A 19,237-nucleotide genomic window follows, 5' to 3' on the forward strand; every position below is an offset into this window, starting at 1 on the left:
TGAGCCCAGGTCTACAGGTGGTAGACGTACTCTTTATTCCACTGATCCACCTGCTCTACTACCTGTAGAGGGGCTGTCAATTAAAGGTACGGTACTTAGCCAATAATGTAAAATTCGCAGGACTATTTAATGTCCTTATTATTCACGTGATGATGGCGTGCAGTGTTAGTGGTGGAGGTATTGACCTTGTTACGCAGTATTTTCCACAGTAATTCAATGGCCTGCATGTGTATTGTGCCAAAATTAATCAGAAAATTACCTCCTGTGATTACTGATCAAAAAGTAAGAAAATGGAAGACTTAAAATTTGCATTAAAATAAAACATCCTTCAAGACTGTGCTTCAAAAGAAAACTGTATGTACAAAAAATGGTAAAAAGCTACAAAACTGTTGGGAAGGAATGCGACCTGTATGTTTTGTTTGATCAGCAGGGGCAGACAGTGTTTTGTCCACTGGCCCAGGAGACTTGGAACTAAAAAAAAAAGTAATATCCCCCCTCTAGATTTCCCTTCATAAAGTTCATAGATAATCTTCACCTCTGCTTATGAATCCATTGCATATGGAAAAACCATTAAACCATAACTTTCAGAAAATATAAACTACAGGATTGTGATTTATAAATAATGGCTCCTGGGCAAGCGGTGTCATGGTGGGGTTCCCATACGCTAGCTGGACTTCAAACTGGCTTCAAAGCCAGACTCCACCAGGACCAGGCACTTTCTTAAGTTTGCCATGACAGTGAAACAAGTAGCAAATGTGTACTTGCCCATCAGCAGACTAATCAAGTGGGCCACACACATCATGATGATATGATGCAACTGCACATTGCAGCAGGATTGTACACAAGTCCATGTTGAATTGCAGTGTTTACCTACGTGCATGCTACACATTTGCACTTGATAAAAGATTTACACTTCATGTGTGCATGACATACTCAGCTCTCACCAAATGCCACAGTGTTTTAGTGAATTGGATATGTGACTTGATGGGTGCCGATGTAGATGTGTCCTTTGTTTTAATGACAGTGGTCAACTTGGCCAGCAACCCTTAAATAACTCTGGGAAGCCTGGTACCTACTTCTCCTTCCAGTTCACATATGAGAGTGTCCAGTCCATGACACCTCAAGATGGTCACCCCATCAGTGAATAAGGTCCACAACCTCTTGCACAGGTCTTGGTGTAAGGAGGGGTCTATGGTGTGGCCAAACACTAGCATTGCTGCTTTAATACATTGGTATGTTATAATACGATCATATTGTCATTGTGATGTGTGCAACTGGCTTTAAAATATTTTGACCACGGTGAAAGTTGAACACTTTATGAATTTATGAATCTTGGCTGTCCAAATTTGCCTAAAGAGATACTCACGCCATTGGACAAGAGTTAATGTCTACCCCTGGATAAACATCTGGAATGTTTTTTTCACTGTGCACAGTGACAAGATAAGGTCAGTAATTTGGGGTATGTTGTACTGCTACATTTATTTCTCCCTCAAATTCAATCTGATTGGCCATTCTGGCAGCTTTTTAAATACATGTCATCCTGTGACAGCTGTGCATCAAAGTTGTCCATATAGAGGCTGCTGGTGCTGCTGCCACTGCCACTGCTGCATAGGAAGGTGCCAACCGCTCGGCCTTGGCGAGCGTGTCCTACAGCATCGCTGAAGACTTTGTTGATCTGCTCCTCCGATGGCATCCACCAGTCTGGATTTGAGGCACAGTGCATCCGGATGAACTCTGATGAGCAAACACAGGCTAAGTGCTTTGAGGAAATGTCTTTTCATGTCATTCTGTTCACTGTTGAGAAATACTTGGCCAAATTGTATCTGAAGAGTCAAAAAAATATGGATGCCAATGGCTGCAGGAAACCAAAAATATATTCCACTTTTGAAAAATCTGCAAAAATGTAAACTTCTTTTCGGCATCACCACCACAGATCATTCGTCTCTTTCCTTCTCCTCTGCATCTAAATCAATCTCAGTCTCACCTCTCCAACTTTGTCTCCAAACTGTCTTAGTTGTGCCATCTCTCTGAAATGTTTATTTCTATCAATCACAATGAAAGTCACGGCATCTTCAACTCTGTCACCTCAAGCTCTGTCTACTGTCTTTTTGTTAGTGCCACAGACCTTTAAGCTGTACAACATAGCTGGTCTCGTAAACGTTCCCTTTCACTCTTGCACATATTCTTCTATCACAAATCACTCCTGCCACCTTTTTCCCCTCACTCAACCCTGATTACATTCTCTTTTTCACCTCCCTACCATACTCTCCATTACAATGGATAGCTGACCCCCAAGTATTTAAATTCATCTACCTTCACCACCTCTACTCCTTGCCACTGCAATATTCCATCATGTGTATCTTCCTCATCGATACACATGTACTCCATTTTGCTATAAATGATTTTCATTTACCTTCTCTCTAGAGCATACCTCCGCCTCTCCCAGCTAGTCTCAACCTGCCGCCTACTGTCACTACAGATAACAATGTCATCTGCAAACATCATAGTCTGTGGTGACTCCTGTCTGTTCTCATTCATCAGCCAATGCAAATAGGAAAGGGCTCAGATGTAATCCTACCCCCACCTAGGGGAGGTGATGGTCTAGTCTAGTGGTTAAGGCATTGAGCTTAAGACCAGAAGATCCTTGGTTCAAATCCCAGCCTGACTGAGAAATCACTAAGGGCCCTTGGGCAAGGTCTTTAATCCCCTATTGCTCCCGGTGTGTAGTGAGCACCTTGTATGGCAGCACCCTCACATCAGGGTGAATGTGAGGCATTATTTGTAAAGCGCTTTGAGCGTCTGATGCAGATGGAAAAGCACTATATAAATGCAGTCCATTTACCATTTACCTTGAATGCATCTGTCATTCCAAATGTCCTTGTAGATGTCCTGCACCACCCTCACATACTTCTCTGCCAGTCCAAACTTCCACAGAGTACCACAACTCTTCTCTTGGCACCCTATCATAAGCCTTCTCTAAATCCACAAACACACAACACAAGTCCTTCTGACCTTCTATATACTTCTTCATAAGCCCTCTCAGCGCAAGAGAACTTTGGCAGTCCTGCAGGTCTTAACTTACAATAATGTGTAATCATTTAAATTAACAGATGTTTTCATAGTTACGTACCTCTGAGGCAGCTAACTTTCACAGGGTTAAGTGGTCTTCTCTCTAGACCAGAGTCTCCTGAGTGGACTGAACGCTTCCGTTTGCCTAAACCACAGGAAAATTTCAGCTCATCTGTGGTGAAGACATAACGAATCAGGTAGCGCAGCAGTCGTCTGCCATCTTTCTTTGAGGAGTTAACAGCTTCATCCCACTGCTTATTAGTGATGAACAAAGGATAGTTCTCCAGGAGCTGCTTACTTCCCTGGAAGTACAGAGAAAAACATTAAAACTTACAGCGACTTTGCTTAGGTCCACAGACACACAGTAACAGGGTTTAAATCTTTATTTGATCGTGATGACACGGTTATTATTTAATTAAATTTAATTTAACCTTTATTTAAACAGGTTAGTCCCATGGAGATTGAGATCTCTTTTGCAAGGGAGACTTGGACAATTATAAAGTTTCCAATTCATTTAACCTGCATGTCTTTAAATGTGGGAGGAAACCTGAGCACTTGTAGGAAACCCGCAAACACGGGGAGAACATGCAAACTCCACAGGTGGGAATTGATCCTATGGCCTTCTTGCTGTGAGGCAACAATGCTAACCACTAATCCACCATGCTGCCTATTTAAAGAGGTTATTAAAAATTTACAATTTTTTGCAAACATTTGGAACATATCAGTTATTTTAGGAGGACGGATCTGTTGTATTTTTGGACAAATCTGGATCCAGATCCAGGTGTTAATTATTGTATGACCTTCAATGACACTGTCATAGAGTTTTGTAATTGCAAGGTCAGGTGTGTTGAGTGTCATACACACTGTAAAATCAAAAACATTGGCAAAACTTAAAATCTATCCAAGGACACAGACAGATACCGTGATCGAGCAACCTGCTCAATCACTTCTTTATTCATTGATTATTATCTCTCATTTGTTGTCTTCATGGACTCATGTATAAATTTACAAATAAATCTTTTTTTATTAATTTATCATTTAATATAAAAGCTTCTTCAATTAAATAATTTATTGAGCATTTGCTTTATATATTTAATCTTATGTATGTATGTATGTATGTATGTATGTATGTATTTGAAAACAAGCTAAAATGTGGACTTTTTCTGACATATCATTGAGTGGTCAGAAGCCCTGTGATGTCTAAAACTTTTGCACAGTACTACAGTATGTACACAGTAGGTCAGCCATAACAGATTTTGAAAAATAAAAGCAACAAACCTCAAAGACTGTTTGCCGGTCTTCTTCCTGTAAAGACAGAGGTGTTTTTAATGCCATGTCTGTATGCTACTTGATTTAAGGCTGCAGTGTGTTTAGTGCCATCTAGTGGTGAGATTGCAAATTGCATTATGCCACCAACGATGGTGATTTTGTTACCCTTTATGGCTTAGTTTCTTTGGTGATGGGGGTTCATGCTCTTTGCCTTTTCTTGAGATAATCAATATGTATAATCCTTCATTTCACAAAAATGAGCATTGTCAGAGTTGTTAGTCTGCACTTGCAATCACTGATTACTCTTATTTTTTCTTCAGTCTTCTGGCAAAATGTGAAAGACTGAGTAAGTATGTCCATTTTAGGCTACTGTATTAACAGGGCAATGCACCATGGTGGCCCCCATGAGGGGGCCCGGCCCCATGCAGATATGAGAAAGGCTCATTCTATGCCCATGAAAACACTTTCATTCTTTATTGCAGGTAATTATACACTAACGAACAGATGGTTATGAATTCTGTATTCCAGCCCCTAAATCCTACACAGTGTAGCTTTCAACAGGAAGACATTTGACAACAGAAACTTTGTGCATTTTCCAGAAAATGCAGAATGCTCACTCACCTCTGTGAGCTGCTCCTCCGACAGCGGCTGCACAAGCTGGCTGTGAAACTCAAGAACTGTCTTGAAATAATCAAGAACATTTTGGCAGGGAACTGTGAGAAAACACAACCTAATGTGAGCAGTAATATTCACATTGTAAAAATTACCTGGAGGAATGCACAGGTTAAATTCCAGTTATGCAAAGGTTTGCACATACTCATATTTGTCAGCAAATTTTGATTTGGAAGGAAAACTAATTATAATAATTATATAACTACAGCACCTCGCTCGTAGATCGCAAACCTCTGCCAACACTAGTTTCCAATTCCTCAAATTTTTACTTAGGAAAAAATTCTCAAGGTCAACATCCTATTAGAAGTAGCTTTTCATAAGCTAAATTATAATACAAAATATACATCAAAAGGGCTTTTCAATGTTTCAATTTTAAAATCAAATATCCGCAAAAATCAACAATACGGATCTGATGTGGATCAAACTTAATCTATTCACTGAAAGTCCCAGTTTGCACCTCATTGTCACAAATGAGAGTGATTGAGGCACTTTTCTTTGAGATATAATACAAAATGTACATCAAATGGGCTTTTCAATATTAAATTCAAATGTTCACAAAATCCACAATGTGGATCAGTTCCAGATAAAACTTTGTCAGGTGACAGTGAGTGTCAGTCTGCACCTCATGTTCAAATATGAGAGTGATTGGGGCACATTTGATTAAGGTATAATGTAAAATATACTGTACATTAAATTGTTGTCATTGTTAAATTTAAATGGCCACAAAATCTGTAATCTGGATCAGATCTAGATCAAACTTTGTCAGTCAATAAAGGATACCATCAACACTGTCCAATATGAAAGATTTTTCCTGACTTTGACCTTTGACCTTGAAAACTGAATCAGTTCTTGCTTCATATCAGGACATGAATCCTCAAAAAAATTTCATAACAATATATGAAAATTGTGGGTTGCAGGCTGTTCACAAAAAAATAAACAAACAGGGGTGAAAACATAACCTCCGTCCAACTTCATCGGCAGAGGTAAAAATCTAAATTGTGTACTGAACATTTCCAAGTTATGGAATATCCATGACTTAATGGAAATGTGCCACAACGGAATGATTCTGGCAGTATTTTTCATCATCATCATCATCATCATCATCATTATCATCAATATTTTTATTTAATGTAAGTCATGTTGGTTGAACTGAGAATAATTTTTTAATTGTATGTTTTAATGTTGATGTAAAAAAAAACATGTAATTTGCCTTTAGGTATGCACATTTTCATAATTTAGAACAATGTTATGTATGAATATACAGCTTTATGTTCCTACCCATAAGATAACTGAATTCTAAGTATTAGTTATTAGATCAAATTGAAACACTGCACAGTTTATTGATATGTAAATAATTTAGGTAAACATGTAGAACAGTTACAGTATGTAGTTTAGGGTAAAGTGGGGGAAGGCCACACAAGAGCGCAGATGCTGATTTGGGGAGAGCAGAAGAGTGAATAGAAACAACTCATTGTGTAATAAATTGAATTACCCCTCTAAAGATTGATAGCAAAAACAAAATCAGAAAGTTGTTTTTTTAGGACAAACCACAATGAACTAAGCCAATGACATGCAGGAAAAGCAGGTAAAAGTGTTTTTACAATTTAGAAAATAGTGGTCAGTCAAAATATCCAAGATACTTTGACAATTTAACATTAAAATGGAAGATAAATTTCTTTTAAAATCCCAGTTATTGCATCGAAAACCACCAACTAAAGCTTTGCAAAATTGAATTTACTTTGAGTGACAACTTTTCTTTATTTGTAACTCTCATTCCAAATACAATGATCAAAACTCTGGGAGGTTCTAGTTTTTATGAATGCACCTGGGATATTCTCCAGCTTATTGCGGAGCTCCTCATTCTCCTGCTGCAGAGACAGCACCTCCTGCTCCAGCTCCAGGCAGCGCGGGCAGCAGCTCTCCTCCTCCTCTTCCTCCTCAGGCAGTGTGGATGACGGGTGGCCGTAGGACTCTGATGGTGTCGGGGAACCCCACCCCCCTAGGTTGTGCCGTTGAGGAGACATACCTGAACCAGGATCCACCGATGAACATTTCTCATCCTCCAAACCATCACCCACATGTGGCTGCTGCTGTTGGGGCCCTGAGAGGAGGTAGTTCTGTAGGGAATCTGTGAAGATGCGGAGGACAGCAGAGGTCTGTTGTTGGTTCAGATGGCTTTGATGGGCCTCCTCTTTGGGCTCTGTGGTGGAAGCGCTCTGTTCTGGTTTGGTCTTTCCCACAGAGGAGCAATGCCTGCTCTGAAGCTGGTGATTTTCTCCTGGACTATCTTCCAGCTTAATGCTAGAGGTCAGCGAGGAGGAGGAGGAGTAGGAGGACGATGACGAAGGCTCCAGGAGTCGGCCATTGTTTAAGAGGTTGAGAACTCTGCTACATTGTTGGGCGAAGGCATCCAAGATGAGACGATTCTCTTCAAAAAAAGAAATGAACAAATAAGATGAAAAAGTTCTGCAACACCATGTACAGGTCAGGTGTACATTATTTATGAGCATCTTGAATGCTTTGGGTTCCCACCATATATCATTATTACCTACACCCACTAGAAAAAAAAAAAACTACTAATACAACTAATAATCATAACTTTAATTATTAAGGGCTTTCAGTCAGTGTGTTAAAGTATAAATGTAAACGATGTGGTAGCTAGAGTTGCACGTGTGGGGCCATGGCATGATGAGCTAGGGTTGACCAGTCGCTGCCTTATACACTCCCCAACTATTAATCAGGTACCCTGTTTACTGTTGGGTGCATCGGGTGCCAGTCCCAGTCAGGCGTCTGCACAGAAAGGCCATTGCTATAACTACTGACCCATCCCATCACCCATTACGATATCTGTGCAGTTTGTCGAGCCCATGTTGACTGTTCCATGTACAACCCCAATTCCAATGAAGTTGGGACGTTGTGTAAAATGTAAATAAAAACAGAATACAATGATTTACAAATCCTCTTCAACCTAGAAGGAAAGGTGATGTAACACAGTGGTAAACAAACCACTGTCCCAGCTTTTTTGAAACATGTTGCAGGCATCCATTTCAAAATGAGCAAATATTTGCACAAAAACAATAAAGTTTATCATTTTGAACATTAAATATCTTGTCTTTGTGGTGTATTCAATTGAATATAGGTAGAAGAGCATTTGCAAATCATTGTCTTCTGTTTTTATTTACATTTTACACAACATCCCAACTTCACTGGAATTGGGGTTGTAGTCTCTCAGGATGTTTTGCACTCCTCCATTTCAGTCTGTCTGTTGCATAATTTTGCCATTTATTCCAGTCTATATCCTTCCATTTCATCTTTCTTTTGGCTGAATCCTTGAATCTGAGTTGAGGCCCTTAACTCAGTCTCCCTTGAGAACAGTTCTCAAGGGAGACAACTACTCTAATATAAAACACACGCATACACAAAATGAAGTACCATATTTTTCGAAGTTTGTCACACCTAGCAAAAAAATGCCTCTTGAAGAGGAAAAAACATTTAACAGTTGATTTTGTTTAGTGCTTTGATTCCTGAGAAAGTCTTACTCTGAAAGGTGCAGTTTTATCACACAGCACAATGCCACAGATGTCGCAAGATTTGAGGGAGCGTGCAATTGGCATGCTGACAGCAGGAATGTCAACCAGAACTGTTGCTCGTGTATTGAATGTTCATTTCTCTACCATAAGCCGTCTCCAAAGGCGTTTCAGAGAATTTGGCAGTACATCCAACCAGCCTCACAACCGCAGACCACGTGTAACCACACCAGCCCAGGACCTCCACATCCAGCATGTTCACCTCCAAGATCATCTGAGACCATCCACTCGGACAGCTACTGGAACAATCGGTTTGCATAACCAAAGAATTTCTGCACAAACTGTCAGAAACTGTCTCAGGGAAGCTCATCTGCATGCTCGTCGTCCTCATCGGGTCTCGACCTGACTCCAGTTCGTCGTTGTAAACCGATTTGAGTGGGCAAATGCTCACATTTGCTGCCGTTTGGCACGTTGGAGAGGTGTTCTCTTCACGGATGATGCGAAGGAGATGTGTTGCACTGCATGAGGCAAATGGTGGTCACACCAGATACTGACTGGTATCCCCCCCAATAAAACAAAACTGCACCTTTCAGAGTGGCCTTTTATTGTGGACAGTCTAAGGCACACCTGTGCACTAATCATGGTGTCTAATCAGCATCTTGATATGGCACACCTGTGAGGTGGGATGGATTATCTCAGCAAAGGAGAAGTGCTCAATATCACAGATTTAGACTAGTTTGTGCACAGTATTTGAGGGAAATGGTGATATTGTGTATGTGGAAAAAGTTTTAGATCGTTGAGTTAATCTCATACAAAATGGGAGCAAAACCAAAAGTGTTGCGTTTATATTTTTGTTGAGTATATATAGTGATTATAATTACTGTTATCAATAACACAGTTGTGATTTTTAGGTATATACGTTGCACTGGAGTACAAGTCACAGGGCCCCCTAAACTACTTTTAAAAAGCATAACTTATACTCTGGAAAATACATCAGATACAAAGTTAATATCAGGACAAACTTTGACAGGCCAATAAAACAAATTAAATCGAGGTCTGAGTCTCCCATGTGCCTTTCAAGCAAACTTTTTAAACAAAATCCTTCGCTGTTCCAATGAACATGTGTATGATGGAGTAGACAATGTTACACTATCCCCAGTTTCTGTAATCACAGCCAGAGAAGCCTATAACTCCTTTAAACTTGCCATGAGTGTTGGTTTCTTTCAATAGACTCCTTTTGCATGATCATTTAGTTATTGATAACTTCCAACACAGGAGACATTTACCACACAGTAACATACTGTTTTTACTTTGTAATGATTGATATAAATTGTGAGATATATTCAGAGAAGAAGAAGAAGAAGAGCCTTCATTGTCATTGTACATATATACAACAAAATTTGTCCTCTGCATTTAACCATCCTAATTACAGTTAGACACAACACAAACACTAGGAGCAGTGAGCAGCCACAGTCTGACACCCGGGGACCAACTCCAGATGTAGAGACGCTGACTTGGTCAGGGGCAGAGAAAGGAGCAGACCCAAAATCAGCATGTTTTGATTGTGGGAGGAAACCGGGGTGCCCGGAAGAAACCCACACAGATATGGGGAGAACATCCAACACACACAACACAAACTCCACACATTAAGGGCGGGACGCGATCTCACAACCTTCTTGCTGTAAGGCACCAGTGCTAACTACTAATCCACTGTACAGCCATGACTTGGAAATGTTCATGTATCCACCACCTGACTTTTCAAAAGAAAAATGTCTGCAAACATTCATTCATTCATCTTCTACTGCTTAGTTCAATTAAGGGTCGCGGGGGGCTGGAGCCTATCCCAGCTGTCATAGGGCGCGAGGCGGGGTACACTCAGGACAGGACACCAGTCTGTCGCAGGTCCACAAACAGACAAACAAACACAGACACACCCACACACACACCTAAGGACAATTGTAAAGAGTCCAATCCACCTAACCCGCATGTCTTTGGGTGTGGGAGGAAACCGGAGCACCCGGAGGAAACCCACGCACACACGGGAAGAACATGCAAACTCCACACAGAAAGACCACGGAATTGAACCCACGACCTTCTCGCTGTGAGGCAACAGTGCTAACCACTAAGCCACCATGCTGCCCGTCTGCAAACATGATTACAGGTATTTGTATCTGGTTTGTCCAATTACTTATGGCCTCTGAAAATGGAGGGATGGTATTAAGAAAAAAAAGGCTGCAATTCCTAAATGGTTCATGCAATATTTTTGTTAAACTCATTAACTCAAAGATGAAAGTCTACACTACAAACATACATTCCAACTCCACTGTGGTGGTGTTGAGAGTCTAAATTACAAAAACGGTCACTGTCTGTATACTTATGGATGTAAGTGTGAAGTGTCCAGTACATATTCTTAATGAATGTATGATGTCATAATACATGATACATATTGGAAATGCATAAAAATTGAAGATGGTAACTCCTTTAACTGTTTTGCCCAGATCTGTTCAGAGATCAGTCTATTGGATTTTTGGCCGTCGCTATAGAGGCGGACCCTTTCATGGGCACTAGCTTCCCCTACACTGCGCTGCATAAATGTCAGCCTGATTATGTTGATTTATACAGAAGTCAATAAATTTGCAAGTTACTATATCTGCAGTGACCAAACACCTGAGCAAAGGCAATCAGCACCAAGGGTTGTTCTCCAAACAGACCCCAGTTCCACTGGTAGTCCAGGCACGTCTCAATGAGACGATCTCACACATACCTCCGTGTCATGATTAGGACTTAAACCCTCTCTCACAAACACGCCAAATTATTTGTCTGCAGATTTGTGCTGCATTGCCACTCGCTCAGACATGTCTATCGGCCTGGCACAGATGTGTCACATTTATTAATATGCGTGCCGTCTCTGTTTACCCATCGAGATGTATCTGATATCACTCGCCTTTGCCGCCACCCCCCGCTCTGTGACACTGAGCTGAGAGCCTCATAAAATGTCATTAAAAAAACACGCTCAGCAGAGACAAATTTATGAGGCCCATTTATTTTAATCAGACCTCTATGGGAATGATTTTCAATGCAATTTGCGTTATTGTCTGCTGGAGTGATTGCTGAATCCTGGGGTGTCTGGGTTTCTCGTTGAATGGAGAATATCCCATTTTTTATTGTCTCCACCATGACAAGCACATTACGCTGCAAATAAAAGCACTTAGATATGTCATCGTCAGTAAGAATTGGGCAGGACTGGATTGTACATCTTGAACCATGTGTAGATTTAGTGTGACAAGAGCATGTGCAAGTCAGAATCAAGGCAAACAATAGAGCATCACTGGCTCTTAATTATAGGGAATCAATGGAGGACAAAAGGTTTATAATATTACAATGCTATCTATTTTTACATAAAATTATATGCAATTAAAAAAACATATTTGCCCATTCAGGGTAAACGAGCTCCGACTGAACACTTGATTTTCTGAAAAGGAACAATAATCAGCAGCAAATCCAGCCTTTGCTTTAGCAATAAAGACATTAACATCTGATTAGGGGATTAGCTTTCTAATGTTTAATTTTCTAATGGCAAGGATTAAATGAATTGCTTTCATCTTTAGCGTGGTTACTATGGACCCGACCTCCTGACGGCCAAAACATCTTAACAAATCTAAACTCTCACTTCATTCGCATTTTAGATACAATTGCATTTTGATTAGCCACAAGAGAAATGTGAAGGTATGTTATTATGACAGTCAAACTAATGAGAAATGTACATTATTTGAGATATATGTAAACATGCTTCGAGTACCCAGAATTGGTCTCATCGGACCAGACTACTCCATTTTAGATCCTACACGATCACATGTCCTCAATAATCATTTCAAATCTTTATAATCCAGTTGCAACCAGTCAAAATGACAATTGAGGATATCTGGATGAGGGTAAAATCTGTTGGGAATGTCAAGATTGTGTTTTATACCACCTAAAACCTACTTTCACCAAGTTTAGCACGTCTAAAACGTGTGAAAACCTAAGCCCTTGGTTAAAAAATATGACGTCCTGGCATAACCTTACATTTAAAGGCCACCACTTATTTGATGTACTGCCATCTATACCTGTTGTTTGATAATGAGAAGGATTTACTGAATATATGATTAATATGGCAAAAACATTAGGTCAGTGGAAAACTATGTAGAATTTTGGTGATGATGAGGGGACAAATTGGCAGAATATTAATAACATGCAAATTAATTAATAACACCTGTTTTAGAATATTTTATTAAACCGTTCTTTATAGAAGGAATATATTCACATCATGATTGCTTACACTGCAAACTGATTTTCTATTAGTATGATTTCTAAGAAACCACCAACTGAAAACTGTAACTCTAAATGATGATAACAGAACTAAATACTCACGATGTGTGACTGTAGATGTATCTGCTCTGCAGAACCAAGAGAAACTGATTTTCTGGCAAATTAGCTCATACCTAGATCAAAGTGGCCAAGTTAAAATCAAATACCATTTTTTTTCACACCTTCCAGAAGTAACTTCCACAGACACAATCAAAGAGAGATGAGAGGTTGCCACCTCTTCTGAAGTAGGTGTGAGAAACTTATAGACAAGACTTTTGGACAATTTAATAAAGTTTTCTACAATTATATTTTGTCACATTGTGTTTGTGTCACATACTCGGCACTTCAGTTTTTCCACATTTTATGTTACAGCCTCATTCAAAATGGATGACATTCTTTTTTTTTTTTTCAAAATTCTACTCACAATACCCCATAATAATCATGTGAAAAAGTTTGAGATTTTTGCAAATTTGTTAAAAATAAAAAACTAAGGAATCACGTGTACATAAGTATTCACAGCCTTTGCCATGAAGCTCAAAACTGAGCTCAAGTGCATCCTGTTTTCACTGATCATCCTTGAGCTGTTTCTACAGCTTAATTGGAGTCCACGTGGGGTAAATTTAGTGGCCTCAATCATCAATGGAAGAAGTTTGGATTCACCCGTCTAAACTGAGCGGTCACGGGAGACAGGCTTTAGTCAGGGAGGTGATCAAGACCCAGATGGTCACTGTCAGAGCTCCAGCATTCCTCTGTGGAGAGAGAAGAATCTTCCAGAAGGACAACCTGCAGCAATCCACCAATCAGGCTTATATGGTAGAGTGACGAGACAGAAGCCACTCCTTAGTAAAAGGCACATGGCAGCCCACCTGGAGTTTGTCAAAAGGCACCTGAAGGACTCTCAGACCATAAGAAACAAAATTGTCTGTTCTAATGACATGAAGATTGAACTTTTCGGCATGAATGCCAGGTGTCATGTTTGGAAGAAACCAGGCACCATCCCTACAGTGAAGCATGGTGGTGGCAGCATCATGCTGTGGGGATGGTTTTCAGCAGCAGGAACTGGGAGACTAGTCAGGATTGAGGGAAAGATGAATGCAGCAATGTACAGAGACATCCTGGATGAAAACCTGCTCCATATCACTCTTGACCTCAGACTGGGGCGACTGTTCATTTTTCAGCAGGACAATGACCCAAAGCACACAGCCAAGATATCAAAGGAGTGGCTTCAGGACAACTCTGTGAATGTCCTTGAGTGGTCCAGCCAGAGCCCAGACCTGAATCTGATTGAACATCTCTGGAGAGATCAGAAAATGGCTGTACACCGACGCTCCCCATCCAACCTGATGGAGCTTGAGAGGTGCTGCAAAGAGGATTTTTTAAATTTAACCTTTATTTAACCAGGTTAGTCTCACTGAGATCTCTTTTGCAAGGGAGACCTGGCCAATTATAAAAGTTTCCAATTCACCTAACCTGCATATTTTTAAATGTGGGAGGAAACCGGAGCACCGGGAGGAAAGTCACACAAACATGGGGAGAGCATGCAAACGCCACACAGAAAGGCTACAGGTGGGACTCGATCACACGGCCTTCTTGCTGTGAGGCAACAGTGCTAACCACTAAATCACCTGGCAGGAATGGACAAAACTGCCCAAAGATAGGTGCACCAAGCATGTGGCATCATATTCAAGAGGACTTGAGGCTGTAATTGCTGCCAAATGTGCATCAACAAAGTATTGAGCAAAGGGTGTGAATACTTACGTACGTGTGATATTAGTTTTTTCTTTTTAATAAATTTGCAAAAATCTCCAAGAAACTTTTTTCATGTCACTATGGGGTGTTGTGAGTAGAATTTTGAGGGAGGAAATGAATTTTCTCCATTTTGAAATAAGGCTGTAATATAACAAAATGTGGAAAAAGTGAATACTTTCCAGATGCACAGTAAACACGAGCTAATTTGTCAACAAAATTGGTTTGATTTGCAGAGCAGACACATCTGCTGCCATCCACCTGGAGCATTTAGTGCTGTCACCACTTCGAATTACAATTTTCAGTTGGTGATTTCTTAGAAATCATACTGGTAGTAAATCAGATTGTAATGTTAGTAATTATGATTACTTCTATGAAAATGGTGAATTCGATCACCTGTTTTATTTACACAGGTACAAACACATGGTAGGACTTTTACGCGCTTTATTTGGGGTTGTGCACCAAACAGAAGAGAGGCTTGGTTTAAATGCCCCCCCCCCGTCCATGTCAACATTACTGTATAACGTGATGGAACCTGCACACTGACTCGCCAAACTCTCAGCAAGTTTGAACCCACCTGAGCTGATACCGGACGTGCAGTCTGGGGTGGATCGTCCGGGACACAATCTGGGTTCCGTTGCGCCTCCGCCGCCGCTGCTGCGCCGCCGCTGCTGCTGCTGCTGGGCACCAAGTGATGCTGCAGCCGCCGAGGTGGACGTGGGGACCCCGCTGCTGGGCCTGCTGTCACCCGGGAGCCGGTGCTGCTGCTGCTGGCTGCTGCTGCTGATGGACGCGCTGCTCTGGTGGAGCTGCTGCAGACGTGGCGGCGGCGGCGGCGGCTGCTGCGCGGGGAACGGATGAGGCTGTCCGGGATGGAAAGTGAACGGATGTCCGCCACCGTCTCCGAACAGAGGCAGCTCCACCATAGCAGACCTGTCAAAGCGAGATCTGCCTGCGGAGCGTCGGTGGACGAAGCTCTTCAGGCTGCTGTAAGGACCGCGCTGCTGTCGGCACATCTTCGGGGCGCACGGCCCTTCATCCGCGGGCTGCATCTCTCCGTCCATCACTGCTCCGCGTCGGATGGATGACTGGGGGATCGATCAGATCCGTCACGGTCTGGCTCAGATTCCCTCATGCACACTGTGGAAGGGTGGGCCAGTTTACTGACAAGGCGCCGCTCCAATCCCCAGTCGGGAGCGTGAGATTCTTCCAGAGGGACGACACTTCTTTGTAACCTTCATCCGCACACAACAGCGGGGAGCTGTGGAAGAACACAACAGCAGGAGGAAAGTGATCAAAACGTTAAGGCCATTTTACAGGGGCGCAGCCAGGATTTTCTGAAGAGGGGTTCCTGTGCACGCGCACAGTTTCAAAACTGTGCATGTTTCCAAAATGATATTACTTTTAAAGATGTCCCATCACATCACTTCTTTAGAGTCCCACACAGATCATTTTAACACAGGAATTTTAAAAGACCCATGTTGCAAATCACAATAGAGTGTTTTCATTGAAGTCAGAAGTTGAGGCGCGCCAGCTGTTTTGGCCACGTTGGTGGCATCAGTGAGCAGGGGCACCGAAAAGGGGAGAATAAGGAGAAGAATTCTAGGGGCCCATGATTGCCGTGCGCTCAGAGAGACCCCTAATACAATTATCATACTGACAAAATAATGACACTCATTTATAAACTTACAATATTTTACTTACAATGTATTGTTAACACTAAGTTTATTTGTTTTGGAAACATTTCTCAACACTCACCCCCCCTCCCCCATTTATGTAAAATGGTTCAGTCCACCTGCTGCTCCCTCAGACTGCAGCAAAAACATTTTACACAGAGAGTGCAGAGCAGATAGCAAGACAGCTCAGTGCTCAGAGGGCAAAAACAAACAAACAAAAAGCTTAGACAGGAGGAGAAAGAAGTGAAGGGTCGCCAGAATATCACCCAGTTCTTTCAGAGGTGAGGTGGGTCTGTGATGGGAAGTTCAATCAATCAATCAACTTTTTTCTTATATAGCGCCAAATCACAACAAACAGTTGCCCCAAGGCGCTCCATATTGTAAGGCAAGGCCATACAATAATTATGAAAAACCCCAACGGTCAAAACGACCCCCTATGAGCAAGCGCTTGGCAACAGTGGGAAGGAAAAACTCCCTTTTAACAGGAAGAAACCTCCAGCAGAACCAGGCTCAGGGAGGGGCAGTCTTCTGCTGAGACTGGTTGGGGCTGAGGGAAAAAACCAGGAAAAAGACATGCTGTGAAGGGGGGCAGAGATCGATCACTAATGATTAAATGCAGAGTGATGCATACGGAGCAAAAAGAGAAAGAAACAGTGCATCATGGGAACCCCCCCACAATCTACGTCTAAAGCAGCATAACCAAGGGATGGTCCAGGGTCACCCGATCCAGCCCTAACTATAAGCCTTAGCGAAAAGGAAAGTTTTAAGCCTAATCTTAAAAGTAGAGAGGGTATCTGTCTCCCTGATCTGAATTGGGAGCTGGTTCCACAGGAGAGGAGCCTGAAAGCTGAAGGCTCTGCCTCCCATTCTACTCTTACAAACCCTAGGAACTACAAGTAAGCCTGCAGTCTGAGAGCGAAGCGCTCTAATGGGGTAATATGGTACTACGAGGTCCCTAAGATAAGATGGGACCTGATTATTCAAAACCTTATAAGTAAGAAGAAGAATTTTAAATTCTATTCTAGAATTAACAGGAAGCCAATGAAGAGAGGCCAACACGGGTGAGATATGCTCTCTCCTGCTAGTCCCCGTCAGTACTCTAGCTGCAGCATTCTGAACCAACTGAAGGCTTTTTAGGGAACTTTTAGGACAACCTGATAATAATGAATTACAGTAGTCCAGCCTAGAGGAAATAAATGCATGAATTAGTTTTTCAGCATCACTCTGAGACAAGACCTTTGTGATTTTAGAGATATTGCGTAAATGCAAAAAGGCAGTCCTACATATTTGTTTAATATGCGCTTTGAATGACATATCCTGATCAAAAATGACTCCAAGATTTCTCACAGTATTACTAGAGATCAGGGAAATGCCATCCAGAGTAATGATCTGGTTAGACACCATGCTTCTAAGATTTGTGGGGCCAAGTACAATAACTTCAGTTTTATCTGAGTTTAAAAGCAGGAAATTAGAGGTCATCCATGTCTTTATGTCTGTAAGACAATCCTGCAGTTTAGCTAATTGGTGTGTATCCTCTGGCTTCATGGATAGATAAAGCTGGGTATCATCTGCGTAACAATGAAAATTTAAGCAATACCGTCTAATAATACTGCCTAAGGGAAGCATGTATAAAGTGAATAAAATTGGTCCTAGCACAGAACCTTGTGGAACTCCATAATTAACTTTAGTCTGTGAAGAAGATTCCCCATTTACATGAACAAACTGTAATCTATTAGACAAATATGATTCAAACCACCGCAGCGCAGTGCCTTTAATACCGATGACATGCTCTAATCTCTGTAATAAAATTTTATGGTCAACAGTATCAAAAGCAGCACTGAGGTCCAACAGAACAAGCACAGAGATAAGTCCACTGTCCGAAGCCATAAGAAGATCATTTGTAACCTTCACTAATGCTGTTTCTGTACTATGATGAATTCTAAAACCTGACTGAAACTCTTCAAATAGACCATTCCTCTGCAGGTGATCAGTTAGCTGTTTTACAACTACCCTCTCAAGAATCTTTGAGAGAAAAGGAAGGTTGGAAATTGGCCTATAATTAGCTAAGATAGCTGGGTCAAGTGATGGCTTTTTAAGTAATGGTTTAATTACTGCCACCTTAAAGGCCTGTGGTACATAACCAACTAACAAAGATAGATTGATCATATTTAAGATTAAAGCATTAAATAATGGTAGGACTTCCTTGAGCAGCCTGGCAGGAATGGGGTCCAATAAACATGCCGATGGTTTGGACGAAGCAACCAATGAAAATAACTCAGACAGAACAACCGGAGAGAAAGAGTCTAACCAAATACCGGCATCACTGAAAGCAGCCAAAGATAACGATACATCTTTGGGATGGTTCTGAGTAATTTTTTCTCTAATAGTCAAAATTTTGTTAGCAAAGAAAGTCATGAAGTCATTACTAGTTAAAGTTAATGGAATACTCAGCTCAATAGAGCTCTGACTCTTTGTCAGCCTGGCTACAGTGCTGAAAAGAAACCTGAGGTTATTCTTATTTTCTTCAATTAGTGATGAGTAGAAAGATGTCCTAGCTTTACGGAGGGCTTTTTTATAGAGCAACAAACTCTTTTCCCAGGCTAAGTGAAGATCTTCTAAATTAGTGAGACGCCATTTCCTCTCCAACTTACGGGTTATCTGCTTTAAGCTACGAGTTTGTGAGTTATACCACGGAGTCAGACACTTCTGATTTAAAGCTCTCTTTTTCAGAGGAGCTACAGCATCCAAAGTTGTCTTCAAAGAGGATGTAAAACTATTGACGAGATACTCTAACTCCCTTACAGAGTTTAGGTAGCTACTCTGCTCTGTGTTGGTATATGACATTAGAGAACATAACGAAGGAATCATATCCTTAAACCTAGTTACAGCGCTTTCTGAAAGACTTCTAGTGTAATGAAACTTATTCCCCAC

The 19,237-nt window shown here is 41.3% G+C and overlaps 1 protein-coding gene across 1 annotated transcript; it reads right to left on the reverse strand.

Moving 5' to 3' along the window:
• Positions 1-1,327: 1,327 nt before the first annotated feature.
• LOC117520652 (BEN domain-containing protein 4) lies at positions 1,328-16,054 on the reverse strand. The gene is made up of 6 exons (XM_034181960.1): positions 15,208-16,054; positions 6,836-7,438; positions 4,960-5,051; positions 4,348-4,374; positions 3,131-3,371; positions 1,328-1,734 (listed from the first exon to the last, which is right to left on the reverse strand). Exons 1-6 carry the CDS (start codon positions 15,692-15,694, stop codon positions 1,496-1,498), a joined length of 1,689 nt encoding a protein of 562 aa, XP_034037851.1. The 5' UTR covers positions 15,695-16,054; the 3' UTR covers positions 1,328-1,495.
• Positions 16,055-19,237: the final 3,183 nt, after the last annotated feature.

Source organism: Thalassophryne amazonica, chromosome 11 (genome assembly GCF_902500255.1).
Source record: "Thalassophryne amazonica chromosome 11, fThaAma1.1, whole genome shotgun sequence".
Classification (NCBI taxonomy): domain Eukaryota; kingdom Metazoa; phylum Chordata; class Actinopteri; order Batrachoidiformes; family Batrachoididae; genus Thalassophryne; species Thalassophryne amazonica.

What these genes read in the sequence shown, in the direction of transcription:
- LOC117520652 (XM_034181960.1), bottom strand. Translation starts at nt 15,694, where the DNA reads ATGGACGGAGAGATGCAGCCCGCGGATGAAGGGCCGTGCGCCCCGAAG. An exon ending in CGGAGGAGCAGCTCACAGAG is followed by an intron (nt 4,375 to 4,959) that starts GTGAGTGAGCAT and finishes CTGTCTTTACAG; the next exon opens with GAAGAAGACCGGCAAACAGT. An exon ending in GAAAGTTAGCTGCCTCAGAG is followed by an intron (nt 1,735 to 3,130) that starts GTACGTAACTAT and finishes TTTGCTCATCAG; the next exon opens with AGTTCATCCGGATGCACTGT.